At 46.7% G+C, this 15,153-nt stretch overlaps 2 protein-coding genes and 1 non-coding gene across 3 annotated transcripts; 1 reads left to right on the forward strand and 2 right to left on the reverse strand.

Annotated features, from left to right (window-relative positions):
* Positions 1–485: 485 nt before the first annotated feature.
* On the reverse strand, positions 486–3,994 carry LOC107120795 (chromosome unknown open reading frame, human C17orf98). Its single transcript, XM_015423562.1, has 3 exons — positions 3,788–3,994; positions 761–860; positions 486–672 (listed from the first exon to the last, which is right to left on the reverse strand). Exons 1-3 carry the CDS (start codon positions 3,992–3,994, stop codon positions 515–517), a joined length of 465 nt encoding a protein of 154 aa, XP_015279048.1. The 3' UTR covers positions 486–514.
* A 1,891-nt stretch (positions 3,995–5,885) lies between these two features.
* On the reverse strand, positions 5,886–10,864 carry RPL23 (ribosomal protein L23). The gene is made up of 6 exons (XM_015423560.1): positions 10,789–10,864; positions 9,417–9,500; positions 8,800–8,928; positions 7,073–7,186; positions 6,767–6,914; positions 5,886–6,158 (listed from the first exon to the last, which is right to left on the reverse strand). Exons 1-5 carry the CDS (start codon positions 10,799–10,801, stop codon positions 6,832–6,834), a joined length of 423 nt encoding a protein of 140 aa, XP_015279046.1. The 5' UTR covers positions 10,802–10,864; the 3' UTR covers positions 5,886–6,158; positions 6,767–6,831.
* Positions 10,865–11,678: 814 nt separating this feature from the next.
* TRNAC-GCA lies at positions 11,679–11,750 on the forward strand. The gene has a single exon. It is a non-coding gene; the product is annotated as a tRNA-Cys (tRNA).
* Positions 11,751–15,153: the final 3,403 nt, after the last annotated feature.

The following is a 15,153-nucleotide window of genomic DNA, read 5'->3' on the forward strand; positions in this document are numbered from 1 at the left end:
AACAGCAGAAACTCATTAGGATTGGCTACATTAGGGGTGTGTGGCCTGACATGCAAAGGAGTTCCTGCTACAAAAAAAGCCAATAAAGTAAACAGAACAACAAGCAAAAGGTGGGTGTGGCTGGATGACCACACTTTTGGTAACATGGGGGTGCAGCCTAATGGGCTAATGACCTGTGCTGTCAGGGGTGTGGCCTAATATGCTAATTAATGAGTTCCTGCTGTTGGGTGTGGCCTATTATGCTAACGAGGTCCTGCTGGGCTTTTTCTACAAAAAGAGCCCTGGTGCAGACAATGCTGCAAACTGGATGTTCAAACTGCTTTCACCCCTCTTTAGAACACCCGATTCCCTCTTAAGATATCACCCCGCTGGTATCCCGTTCCCCCCAATGGCAACAAACTATGGACATACAAACAATAGAAAGAAAATTTATTTCAACCAGTTTTGGAAAAATCAAGAAGACGAATTCTCGGCCTGGCCCGAGCAAGATGTGGGGGAATGCATTTTGTGCTGTTCAGTAGAGGGAGAGACAGGTGACTTCTCCGAAGCAAGAGGAACGGGTACGGAGATCGGGGGTGTTGCGACGGTAGCCATAGCGCCCGTTGAACCCTCTGATAGGCTTTGCGTCGGACAGGTACAAATGGTGGCCAGCCACTTGTTGTAGAGAGTGACCTGCACAGAAGGGGACAAATCTAAAGAGAGCAGCCGCGCCACCATGGGAAAGGACACAGTCGTTAAGGACGGCTCTAGCACTCCTCACCTGCTCCTGACCAATTCCTCCTGTTCAAGTACCTCTGGCCTGGCCCATAAATATGGAAATAATCCACTATCCAGCCATCCCTGGAAGTCCCTCCACGGGTCTGTAACCACCAAAAAGGGGGGGGGAGAGAACAAAACTTAGCCACAGCACTGTGCTATTTGTTGTTGTTGTTGCACAGTCGAGTCCGACTCTTCGCGACCCCGTGGACCAGATCCCGCCAGGCCTTCCGATCTTCCGCCGTCCTCTGAAGTTGGCTCAACTTCATGTTCGTTGCATCTATGACACTGCCTAACCATCTCATCCTTTGCCGTCCCCGTCTTCTTTGACCTTCCATCTTTCCCAGCATCAGGGTCTGTGCTATACAGAACTCCATTAGACAGTTCCCATCTTCAGTATTTGTTAGTGGAATACATAATTCCCCTCTTTTCTCGCATCACAGAGGCGATGCAACAGACAGTCTGTTGTGAGATCATAAAGGGCAGCTGTGGTTATCAAGCCGTGAAGACCAAAACGTTCTAAGGAGCCAGGGATGCCTCGTATTCAGGGGGACGGGTAGAGAAATGAGATGATGCATTCTAGGGTGGCTGTCTGAACGGATTCGCGGGTCCTGCCCACCTAAAAGCTGGGCTCAGTCCTTCAGTGAGTGTACCCACTAGCTCTTCACCATTGCTCCAAGAAGGCTCCAGGGATGTCTGACTGGCATCGTGACGACTGTCAAAGGCTTGCCACTGAGACCAAACTTTTTCTAAACCAGGCAGGAAATAAATGCTGGCGATCCTAGATTCCTCCCCCTTTCAATTTATTTTCTGTAGATTTTATTTTGAATGGATTATAACTTTTCAGGTTAGATGCTATCGAGGCAGTTTAAAAGCAGCAGAAAAATTAGAAGCAAGGATATTTTTGGCAGAAGAATATACTTTTGATACTAACGAAAAGATTAGTAATTCTCCCATCTCTGTCTGTCTGTCCTGATCTAGTCTTGAGCAGAAAATAAAATAATAAAATAAAAATGCCTTACTTGATATTCTTCTGTAAGTTTTTATTGAAAAACTTCAACAAAAATAGTTACTGCACACGCACACTTTGACAAGGGAGAACGTTTTTGCAGATGCTCATGGTAGAGATGTAAAATTTACGGCAATTTTGAAGCCGCAGAATTTTTTCCCCCTTTCCCTTCCAAGAAAAATAACAGAAATTTTGGGGAAAATTGAAATATATGTAATACGTACTGTCCTATTTTGAGAAAAATTGAAATATATGCAATACATACTATCCTATCGAACCTAAACTACTTTTATGGCCTTAACAACATAAAATGCATCATTTATAATTTATTTAGCATATAATATTGCAGTATTTGACATACTCATGGTATTCAAAAGTTATAAATTCCTTAGTTTTCTAAGAACAAAATTGCAAATACCCAGTAAATGAGAAAAAGACTGCAAACTGATGCACCTTACACTGTCTTAGCGTACCTTAATTTCTGCTATCTAGTTGGAGCAAAGCTCTCAATTAAAGTTTGTTTTCCTCTGAGGTTTTGGGGCAATTTTTGCCCCACCTCCTCCTGATCTTTTTCTCTCCATTCTGCAAGGTAGTGCAATTAGGTATTTTTTTACCCAGTCTGTGGGTAAATGTTTCACAGAGGTTTGAGGGAGAACTGAAAAGATCAACCACATCAGGACAACAGAAGACATGCAACTGCCGAGATGCAATAAAAACGCTACACGCTTCCCCTCCTAAAGATCAGGTATCCTTCTAGGTGCAGAAATGCACCTTGGATTTAAGAGCTGTATCATGTCTACAGCATGCTCCCCTTGCCATTAAGAGCATTTCAGTCTTTCTAAAGGAGAAAATATTTCATAGATTTTTTTCAGTACTCCCCCCAAATTCATTTTTTTCATTGTAAAAATTGAAAAGCCCCCAGGGAAAAAAAACTTCCTTCCCCCATTGTTTTTTTTCCTGAGCTTCGCTTCTCTAGTTCATGGGTGTGCAACGCTTCGTATGCTTGGCTAAGACCTGAAATACCAACAGATTTCTAGGGGCAAGGCAGGAACTCCTGGAAGACTCCTTCTTGTAAGTTAAATTTGCAGGGTGTCGGGCGCACCTGATGTCAAGAACTGTCACGGTCGCTCATCGATTATTGTATGCCAGCTAGAATTCAAGCAGCATCAATCACTGCCAACCACAAAGGTTCATTAGGATGGTTTGAGGCTGGGTGGAACTAAGGCAGTCCCTAGACTGCCAGTAACAATCTTCGATGAATAATTGTTTTAAAGGTGAACAAAATTTAAGTCTGGTAGCACCTTAAGGACCAGATTTTTTTTCCAGTGTATAATACAAGCTTTCGTGAGCTCTGACTCACAAAAGCTTATACCCTGGGAAATTTTGTTGGCCTTTTAAGCCCTGCTCGAAAGCCAGTCGAATCAGACTCTAGGGTTGCGGTGCTCATCTCCGTTTCAAAGCCGAAGAGCCAGCGCTGTCCAAAGACATTTCCGTGGTCATGTGGCCGGCATGACTAAACACCAAGGCGCACGGAACGCTGTTCCCTTCCCACCGAAGTGGTCCCTATTTATCTACTTGCAATGTCTTGCTTTCGAACTGCTCGGTTGGCAGGAGCTGGAACTAGAGACGGGAGCTCACTCCGTCATGCGGCAACTTGGGTCTCGAACTGCTGAACTACCGACCTCCCACAGCCTGCAGTTCAGCGTCTTAACCACTTGAGCATGCTGGACTCAAATTTCATTCTCCTGCTACAGACTAACACGCTGACCCACCAGAAAGTGGCTTATTAGGAAGACCTACACAAAGATGTCTTACACGGAGTGGCTCTCCAAGGTCTCACATCACCCCCTGCCTGGGCCCTTTTTAAGTGATATGCGGGGGTTGAACCTGGGACCTTCCGCAGGACAGCCAGAGGCCCCTGCACCAAGCCTCCAGAAGGACTCAGTGGTAGATCCCAGCGGCAGATCTCTGCAGTGATCCAGCCCAAGGGGTTTTCCTACCCCAGCCTCCCGATGCCCTTACCTGGTCTGTTTTTCTCAACACTGACTTGACCATTGGGGATGAGAAGTAGCTGGCAGAATGCATGTCCAGTTGAGCATTATAAGGAGGCAGTGCCGACCAGAGTTTAGGGAGGATGTTGTTATAGCTGCTGCCAATGGTGTCCACTGCCACCCCGTCCAGAATGAACTCCTTCTGCCTCTGAAGGCATCGCCGTGTCACACAAGCCATGTTGGGCAGAGACAAGAGAGATTCACCCACCCCAGTGACACCTGCCTTCCTCCCACACCCCCCGCGTCTCCTTGGCAACTATCATTACCACCTTACTACATAATCGGGCTCTGTGATGCCATCAGAGAAGACACTGGCTCCCGTGGCCAAGGGATGATGGTGATGCATTCCGTCTCTTGTCATCCAGACAGACAGATCCTTCCAAACATTGGCATGGTAGATCTTGCTAAAAGGGGATAAAATAATCCTTTCACCCTATTCTGCTTTGAATGTATGACAGTGATGTGGCATATCGGTATCTTAAGTAGATCTCAGGTGTGCAAAAACACCCACAACAAACCTCAGGTTCTTTCTCATTGCCGCCACATGAGCAACAAACAAAATCCACGGGGGTTGGGAGACATAGGTTCCATTCCCCTCTCCACTGAGGACACTCAGGCAGCCTTTAAAAAAAATCTAACACAGGACACAAGAAAGATGAATACAGAATTCATGGCTGAATGTCAGAACCCACAGCCCACAACGAAGTACACGCATTCAGGAACGGTTATACTTTTATTGCAAAGCTATAGATGCAGTAACACAGGCACTGTTAGGAATGGTGGCAATCAATAGAACCAAATAGGATATAGGGTATTCGTATGCACCCCCCCCCCCATGGCATGGGCCAATAAGGTACCCTCCCGCGCACGGGCTGAGTTAGGACACTGTTAGGTGGTGAAAGCTGAGAACCAGGATTCTCTCACGGAAGGTGAGAGACCTCAAGACTATACAACGTCCTCCTGCACATCTGTAGAGATAAGCCTTACAGCCAAGGGAGAGCGAAAGGGAAAGGAATGCAACAGCAATTAACAAGACACAGAATAACCTCCCCACCCCCATGGCAGCATAGCTGACACTGAGCCCTATAAATATTCCTGTGCTTTTAAGAAAGCCAATTGCTTCCTCCTCTTTTTGCCATTCTTGGCGGCACTCGTGACTCCCTTATGTATTTGGTTATCCACTTTTTTTTCAATTCAATTCAATTTATTACAGGTCTATATGACCGAAGTCTTGACCAAGAGGATACCAAAGGGGGATAAAATACGTACATAAAATAGACATAAATGTGCCACTTTTTTATAAACACCACATGCGGGAAGCACACAGACCAATGCACTCTCAGCTCAGCAATTCACCACGCCAGCTTTGCTGGAAGATGAACTAGAAGCTGCAACAGAAGAAAAGATAGTCCACACAGTGGCTCTATTAGAGATGCCATTATGTTGATGCAAGGGTACAATCCACACAATGTGCAATTGGCAGAGAATGAAGTAGAGCTTTTTGGAACCATTGTTATGAATTACAAACTCAGTTTGCCTTTTATTTATGAATCCAGTGCAACTAATTTCAGAGATGAAGACAGAATGCGATGACCCAACCCTTATTTTGAAGAAGGGTAAAATAAGAGATTGGATTTATACCCCCACCCTTCACTCAGAGCGTTTTACAGTCACCTTCCCTCCCCCTCCCCACAACAGATGTAGTGGATGGGGAGACTGTGCAGAATTTCTTGAACATCAATGCAGTAGAGGAAAACTGAAGCCAAATAAAATCCCAAAGTGGAATAGTCATAATAGTGAGCAATGGCAACACCCCTTTTGCCCTACAGAGCTCTTTAACTACAGTCACAATTAACTTGCCTTTAACCCTCCATGACCCTATTTTGGTACAAAGGAAATGAAAAAGAGTATTATACACCCAGGGATTTCTCCACTGACCCCAATTCTGTACGCGGCATTAGGGTCTTGAACTGCCGAGCGACAGACCTTCCAGTCTGCAGCGCAGTGTCTTAACCTCTAAGCACTGCAGTTAGGAGACAGTAAACAGACAGTAAAAATTGCTGGAGAGGTTGCGGTGAACTAGGGACGTTTATTCATATGTGGTGGTTTTGTCCAGTTACAGCACATTTTTGGAAATATTTGCAGAGATTGCGAAAATAACCTGGGAACAAATACTATTGAACTAGCCCCGCTCAACATATTTATCAATGAAAATTCGCAATGTAAACAAAAAACACTTATAAACTTCCTTTTGGTCACAGCTAGGATGCTTATTGCTCAATGTTGGCAGTATCTTAAAATCCTCGGATAGGTGACTCACTAAATGAAGGAATATAGAGGTTCTGAAAAATTAACAAATAAGATTAGATTAATTCGGGGGAGGAAAAAAGAGATGATTTTAAGATAATTTGGACTAGTTTTATAATTTATTTAATGGAATTCCCAGACTACAGCTCAAAGAATTTTCTTTAATGGATGGAGACCCTTACCTGAAAATCTGAGCAAGGCATTGAATAGTTAAATTACAGGATACTATTTCTCAGAAATTGAATAAATGAAAATTATGTAAAATCTCAGCCAACTTCGATGGAAGCACCCCCCTCACTCCCCTTTCTTCCTTTTAATCTATTCATGATGTTTCTTGTATTGGTTTATATATTTTCTTTGTTTTGTTTTCTTTGGTTGGAAAATCACCATAACATGATGGTATCATCTCTTATATGAGGATAGCAGACGGTTTTGTTTTGTTAAGTTCTGTTGTTGGCATTTGCTTTGTGTGTGTAAATATATATATATATTTTTAAAAGAACTACAGTCACCAATCTTCTTAAACCTTGGGGCTCTCTGGCAAGTTTTTCCAGACAATGTTTCAAATTACATCCCTTGTTGTCAAACCAATATCCCACTCTACACCAGTCCACTTTTCTTTGTTACAAGATGACTGAATTACCATATGAGCCTGCAGGTCTGGTACAACCACTTTTATTGGATTTTTGCAAAGACCACACAATGATTTCATGCAATGCTGCCAGCATTGGAGGCGATCCTCGGCCACAGATCTGCACACTCCTTGGCGACAGGGCCTGTGATAGCAGAACCTGGAAGAAAGGATTGCAAATACCCACTGTTAAGGGCTGGCAAGGAATTGCCCCATAAAACGACAATTCCCAAGGCGTTTTTGTTGACACTACCACAAGTTTAACGTTTTCAAGGTAGACTTCACCAGAAAGTGCCATCTCAACAGCCTTAACCATACCTTTCATTTCCCCTTTGTTGTTGACTATCACTCCTGCGTTGTCTTCAAAATACAAGAACACCCCGTCTTTTCTCCTATACGATTTCCTTTGTCGGATCACTACAGCTGGATGAACTGCAGGAAAAGAGAAATCCAGAATCCGCAATGACCGAAGAATAATAAGCAAAACTTAAAAGCACCAACTTCTACAGGGATCAATGGAGACAGGGACTAGAAATGGCTCTCCAATTTCAAGAATTCTACTAAAATCTAATCCAGGAGCAATCCAGGAATGTTTCATCGCAGCAGAAAAGTTAAGTGGAGAATTTTTGCCACTGGCATTCCAAAAGAAGTTCTGTGAAAACTTGAAATCCTGCCTAGTTCTAAGCCAGTGGCAGAAAATCACTCACTCAGTGCCAGGGTCAAGTCCTGACCGGTGTTCCCTCTAAGCTGAGTTAGTGTGAGCCAGCTCACAGTTTTTTAGCCTCCAGCTCACACATTTTTGTCTTATCTCAGGGAGGATGGCTTCAGAGCAAACGAATTTACGCAGTAGCCAAATCACTCACTCACAACTTTAATGCTTGTAGCTCACAAAGTAGAATTCTTGCTCACAAGACACCATGGCTTAGAGGGAGCATTGGTCCTGACCCCTCTCGAGTAAGTACTGCTTGGAAGAAAGGCCAGGAGGAAAGGCCAAAACAGGATGCCCCTTCTAAAATGGGGAACTGTTTATAAATATCAGCCACACAGTTCTGTGAAGCCCTGGTGCTGCCTCCATGTAAGCCGCCCTGAGCCTGCATTGCGGGGAGGGCGGGGAATAAATTGAATAAAATAAATAAATAAAACTGAAGGCTGGTGTACCCAGGAGAAGCCCCAGGCAGCCCTTGCGAATGGCAGAGGGCCTAGAAGTTGGGGGCGCTCAGTTGGCACAGACTGGTCTGAAATAACCGGCCCTGCACTTGATTCAAAGTCTTTAGTCAGGTTAGAAAAATAAATATGAAAAGTTTTTGGATTCTTCTGTATTAAAAAATCAGTTCCACTAAGCACCCGTTAGAAATAATTTAGTTTAAAATGGTAACTGAACATAATCCAAACATACCATAGTCTCAACAAACTGAATCTATGATATACTACTAAACACATCAAAGTAGGTGGGGAATACATAAATGTCAAGATCCAGCATTACGCAAGTGAGAGAATAAACCATACATTAGGTTTGTGATTTGCCATTTAGTTGACATTTGAACGGTATCAAACAGCACAGACATTTTACTTTCCATATAACAGAGGAACACCATGCTGAGGACTTAAGTCTTCAAGTGAGCCCTCTTGCTTCGCAGACTCAAGAGCATACAGAAAGAGCTAGAAAAGAATCCTGAAGTTCCCCAACTGCTCTTTGAGAAAGGCTAAAAACTCAGTGGGGCAAAATGCTGCACAACCTGTGGCTTTGGATTATGCTCCTGGGAGTTTGCCTCTTCAGGAAATGAAAGACTTGTAAAACTGAACCCATGATTCTCCAAGGCCAAGTCAGAAGCCACATTTTGCCACTTTGACTATAATGACAAACTAGGACTTATCACAAAACAGGGAGGTGTGGGAGCAACAGCTCAGGCATTGCCAAGGCTCTTGTTCAAACAACACTAAACCTTAGTTTGGACGCCGTGCCTGAACCAGCCCAAGCCTCTCAGAGCAGCCAACACCAGAAGTGAGCTCCCAATCCACAAATGCAGCTTCTTGTGCCAACTCACCCTTTTTCCGGAGTTCTGGCTTGCCTTTTTTGACCGTGGCCATCACCATATCGCCCACGCCAGCAGCTGGTAGCCTGTTCAGACGTCCCTTAATCCCTTTGACAGAGATGATGTACAGATTCTTGGCCCCTAGGAAGGAAAGGATGCACCAGGTTACTGGCCCTCAATGTGCCAGAGCCTCCTTCTTAGGACACCTGTAGCACCACCGATTGAGGTTCAACAGCACAAGCTGCCACCTCACCCAAAAGCAGTGCCTGTTATTCTGCCCTTCCACGACATCTCCCTGGGCCACGAGGAACCAGACCCAGCAAGTGCTTTTCAGAAGGGGAAACCCACCGATCTGGGCCACGGTGTGTTCCTTGAGTATTACTGTTGGTGCCAGAACGGACTTATCAGAGCTGTTCCTTCTACCAGAATCAGAACTAGAAGGCAGCAAGGCAAGAGAATCCTTCCCCCGTGTCTCTGAGCAGGATCAGCGTCACGGAGAGCCCCGGAGAATCCAGGTCACGGGGTGCCGCTACGCCACACAACGAAACGCAGCTCCATCAGCCTCCCAAAACTCAGAGGAGGCCTAACATTAGTAACTAGGGCCCCAACTCTGCTCAAACGAGACATACCTGTGTTATCTGCGCAGTTGATCACCGCTCCAACGGGGAGACCGAGCGAGATGCGGAATTTCGCACCAGACGAACCGCCACGTCCTGCGGGCCACAAGGTTCAGAGGAAAGCACAGACTGTCCATTAAGGGCGCCTAAGAATTCTGCAAAGTCAGTGGCACTTTTAAAACCAACCAAGTTTCGCTCCGGGTATAAGCGTGTGTGTCCACGGACACCTCTTTGGATGCCGGGTGGAAGTGTGGGCGCCCACAGATGCTGATACCATGGATAGAAACTTCGTCCGTCTGGAAGGTGGCCCACTGGACTCCCGACTTTGTTCTGCGGCTCCAGACCAACACGGGGACCCCCACCTGAGTCTAAGGATTCTGCAGCATCTGGACCTTATCAGAACCCAACTAGCAGAGGACCACAGCGAAGCCGAGGCCGGTCCCAACCGGGGAGAAAGGGGGGGGGGACTCCAAACCAGCGTTCCCTCTAAGCTGAGTTAGTGTGAGCTAGCTCACAGTTCTTTAACCTCCGGCTCACACATTTTTGTCCTGGCTCAGGAAGGAGGGCTCCAGAGCAAACTAATTTATGCAGTAGCCAAATTGCTCGCTCACCACTTCAATGCCAGGAACTCACTAAGTAGAATTTTTGCTCACCGGACTCCACAGATTAGAGGGAACATTGCTCCAAGCGGTACTCTCCCTTCATTAATTCATAAATTGTTTTCGGGTCGCCGACTCTACAGGACTGCTGTGTGGGTTTTCTCAAACTGGCTTGTGCAAACACAACCGGGGACAGAGCGCGACGTCCCCTCTAAGCTGCGGAGTCTTGTGAGCAAAAATCCTACTTTGTGAGCTACTGGCATTAAAGTGGTGAGCGAGCCATTTGGCTGCTGCATAAAGTAGTTTGCTCTGGAGCCCCATCCTTCCTGAGCGAAGACAGAAATCTGTGAGCTGGGGGCTAAAAACCTGTGAGCTAGCTCACACTAACTCAGCTTAGAGGGAACACTGCTAAAGACCCGTGTTTGAGTCCAGTGGCACCTTTTAAGGCCAACAACGTTTAATCCTGGGCATAAGCTATAAGGTTTCGTGTGCATGCACACTTCTTCAGAGAGGAAAGCTTAGACCCAGAATTAAACTTTAGTGGTCTTAAAGGTGCCTATTTTGGACTCAAACCTTGTTCTCTTGCTTCAGACCAACACGGATATCTTAAGAACCGTCGTTGGGACTTTAATAATAATCCATTCATTAACTTTATCTTCAGTGAGGACCCCAAGTGGCTGACAAGGCCTCCAGGCGGCCCCCGACCCGGCCCCCGGCCGCGACCCTCGCCGGGCGAGGCGGATGGAGGCGGATGGAGGCGGGCCCCCTCCCTCCCCGGGACTCACCTCGCTTCGACATCTTGGACGCCGAGGGCGGAAAAGGGAGGCGTAGAGGCTGCCGGGACGGTTTCTACTTCCGCTCCTCCCGCGCCACGTGATCGGGGGAGCCGGGCGGGCGCCGCCACAGCGCCGCCTACAGGTCGCATTCTATCATACACTATATAAATCCTTTACGGTGTATCAAATTGTTTCTTTTGGGGTTTCGTACACGGTGGTTCCCTTTGTTCGAATTGGCCATCTGCAAAGCAGTCCTTGCGGTGGTGTTCCCAGTATTTTTGCATCTCGTTGAAAATGTTTATCAAGTTCTGGAGCGGATGGGAAAGCAAATGAAGACAGTGGACCCGGGAGGGGCTGTGTGGCTCAGTGGTTAGACCATCCGCTTGCCCTGCAGAAGGTCTCGGGTCCAGTCCCCAGCGTCTCTCGTTAAAAAGGATCAGGTAGAACAGAATGTGAGTCCAGCGGCACCTATGAGACCAACAGAGTTTAATTCTGGGTATCAGCGTTCATGTCCGTGCACACTTCTTTAGCTATCAGAAATGTGCAGCAGCATGCACACGAAAGCTGCTGCCCAGAATTAAACTCGGTCGGTCTCCCAGGGGGCCCCCTCCGGACTCGGACTTTGGCTCCTTCCTTTAAATGACCCGCAAAACAGAAACCAAACAAGAGGCCCGAATGGGGTTTATGGGGGTATCTGGAATGGGTCCATATATGGAACCCTAAAGACACGCGCGCCCTTGGGCATGAGCAGACGCCGCCTTTCTCGTCCCCCGGTGCAAAAAGCGAGCAAGATGCGCCGCGGCGTCGCTTCCCTTTGCAGTTCGGGGAGGCCTTCTGGCCGTCGATGGCGCTTCGCTTCTTACACTGAAAGCACCACTCGGAGAAGCGTTTTCGCAAGAGGGGGTATAGCTCAGTGGTAGAGCATTTGACTGCAGATCAAGAGGTCCCTGGTTCAAATCCGGGTGCCCCCTTCAGAGATTTTTTTCTTCCCCCCTGCTCCCGTTTTAAACCAGTTTTTTTTTTTAAAAATTAAACTGCAGAAAACAAAAGCTTTGGAATGCATTGAGCGAGCGAAGTGGGAAGTTCCCCTAGAGGAACGTTGAGAAGGCTCCAGTGCGCAAAACGCACCCAGCACAGGTTGGCTCAGGGCTCTCTATTCAAGAGCGCTTGTCTGCCCAGGAAATAAGGTGGCTTGCGGGGCACACAGTGGTTTCACAAACTTGCCTCTGCTATGCAAAATGTGGGTTTTTTTTCTTTCCTCTCTCTCTCTTGCATCCGGATGGAAGTGAATTCTTAAATTGTTTTTATGTATTTTATATATTGTAACTTTTTTTTTTTAACAACAATTTTTATTTGGATATAACATCAAGTCAACCAATATTTCATTTTCACATTCAACTTCTGTTCAGCACTAAAAAAACCTTATACTTTATGTTTTAAACCCTCTTACATCCTCCTCCCTCCCCTTTCTCTCCCCTATATATATGGCTTCCCACAGTGCTTCGACCTCCTGCGCATCTTAACTTCTAAAATTAATCTTCCATTTAATATTTCTTATACTTCACTAGGTAACATTTATATTTATTCTCACTTTCCAACTCCTCCTCCATTATAGTTTATATAATGGTTCTGTTTTTTATAGTTATCAAAACTAAATAAAATATCTTTTGCATCTCCAGTTTTTTCTAAATAGTCTTTTAAGTCTTTCCAGTCTCTGTAAAAGTCTTCAGCTTCTCGATTATTCCATTTCCTTGTCATTTATATATTGTAACTTATATGCACTTTGTGTGCCCCCGTGTAAGCCGCCCTGAGCTCGCTTGCGGGAAGGGCGGGGTATAAATGTAATGAAAATAAATAAATAAATAAATAAATGATTGAGGACTGTGTTGGGGATGCCAGCTCCCAGAGATCAGTTCCCCTTAGGGTTGCCAGCCTCCAGGTGGGGCCTGGGGATCTCCCACTTTTACCACTGATCTCCAGCTGACAGAGATCAGCTCCCCTGGAGGAAATGGCTACTTTGAAGGGTGGACTCTGTGGCACTGAACCATGCTGAGGCCCCTCCCCTCCCCAAACCCCGCCCTCTCCTGGATCCACCCCCAAAGTCTCCAGGTATTTTCCAGCCCAGACCTGGCAACCCTAGTTCCCCTGGAGAAAATGGCTGCTTTGGAGGGTGGGCTCTGTGGCACTGTACCCCACCGAGGTGTCCGTCTTCCCCAGGTGCCACCTCCACATCTCCAGGAATTTCCCGACCTGGATCTGGCAACCGTACCCCACCCCCGCTGGTTGCCTGGGGGGCGGGCGGGAACCTGGCAACCCTAAATCCTGTGGTCAGTACTCAGACTCAGTGTCCCCTCTAAGCTGAGTTAATGTGAGCTAGCTCATAGTTTTTTAGCCTCCGGCTCACACATTTCCGTCTTAGCTCAGGAAGGAGGGCTCCAGAGCAAACTGATTTGTGCAGCAACCAACTCACTCGCTCACAGCTTTAATGCCAGTAGCTCGCAAAGTAGAATTTTTGCTCACAAGACTCCACAGCTTAGAGGGGACATTGGTCACCATGTCGGTCTGAAGCCGCAGAACTTTTGATTCCAGCAGCACCTTTAAGACCAACAAAGTTTTATTCTGGGTATAAGCTTTTGTCCTAAAAGAAATCAACCCGGACTGTTCCCTGGAAGGCCAAGATACTGAAGCTGAAGCTCAAATACTTTGGCCACCCAATGAGAAGGGAGCCCTCCCTGGAGAAGAAGACCCTGATGCTGGGAAAGATTGAAGGTCAAAGAAGACGGGGACAGCAAAGGATGAGATGGTTAGACTGTGTCATAGATGCAACGAACATGAAATTCCGAGGACGACGGAAGACCGGAAGGCCTGGCGTGATCTGGTCCATGGGGTTGCAAAGAGTCGGACTCAACTGGGCGACTGAACAACAACAACCACCTAGTGTTGATTGGAGGGGCGTGGCAAATGATTGACGGGGCCCAGTCCCCTTTTGCACCACCGTGGCTATGGGCCTGGTCATGTGAATCCCTGTGCTAAGCTTCAGCTCTTTCTGGAGGTTCCAGACTTCTCAAATCCTAAGGCATTGCTTATTGAATGTCCCACCTTAGTGACTGTGCTGGCTTACTCTGTGTCATCTGCATTGGGTCCCTGCGAGAAAGGCAGATTATAAGTAACGTAAATAATAAAATAAATGGAATACAGGGATCAGTGCTCTGTGATACGATCTTATTTGCCGGCATCCAAAGCAATTTTCACTCAGCTTCAGGTTCTGTGGTCACCGTCTACCAGTTAGAAAACCCCTGCAAGTAATTTCACCTTCACCCATTGCTCTCGCTGCCTTTGTTTCCTTTAAATGGCGGTTGGGGGAAGGAATGCTTAGAAATCCAACCAGTGAAGCATCGCTATGGAGGAAAGGGTTATGCTGGATGAATACCTGTTGTCAGGACAGGAGCCAGTGTTCCCTCCAAGCTGAGTTAGTGTGAGCTAGCTCACAGTTTTTTAGCCTCCGGCTCACACATTTTTGTCTCCGCTCAGGAAGGAGCAAACTAATCTATGCAGGAGCCAAATCACTCGCTCACACCTTTAATGCCAGGAGCTCACAAAGTAGAACTTTTGCTCACAGGACTCTACAGCTTAGAGGGAGCATTGGACAGGTGCGGTAATATAGCCAAGCTATACCTGGGTTTGGTCTCAGAAACTCCTCGAGTGACACACACCACAAAGCAAAATAGAGCTTTACAAGAGGCGGGACCTGCGATAGTCGCGGGGGGGGGGGGAGCTCCACGCAGAGCAGGTGGAGGAGGAAGCAGCAGGTAGCGCGTCTCCCCCCCCCCCCCGCTCCGAAGCGAGGCAGGTCGCAGAGCGCTCCCTGTGCATGCGCAGGGGACGCTCTGTTACTTTTTTGGGATTTAAATATCCCCCGCCCCCGATATTTTTTTCAACTTTTTAGATTTTTGTGCACATTTGGGGATCGCCCCAATTGTGCAGGAAACTCTCCCTGCCCCCCAGGTGCCCCCGATGTGCGGACTTAGATATCCACATACAGGGGGGGCGCCTTCGCTATTAGAATATAAGATTGAAGAAATTCAAGAAGGTTTAAAAACAAGTTCAGTGGCAGTAAAATGCACAGGAAAACAAGAAAGTTAACTAGCTACTTCTTACTGGAGTCCTAACTCAGCATGGTTGGTTCTGAAAGCAAAAAGTCCTTGAACATAATACAGATGTCTTCTTGGCAGCGCCAGAGAGGAAAGGGTAAGGCTTAAAGGTAACACTTCTGACTGACTGCTTTTATAGAATGCTGTGGGCCATGGCCGCCTGAGCTCCTCCGGTGATGCGTGAATGAGGAATCGCATCCATCTCTTGACATTTCAAACAGGT

Source organism: Gekko japonicus, unplaced genomic scaffold (genome assembly GCF_001447785.1).
Source record: "Gekko japonicus isolate JY-2015 unplaced genomic scaffold, Gekko_japonicus_V1.1 scaffold3609, whole genome shotgun sequence".
In the NCBI taxonomy this organism is placed as follows: Eukaryota; Metazoa; Chordata; class Lepidosauria; order Squamata; family Gekkonidae; genus Gekko; species Gekko japonicus.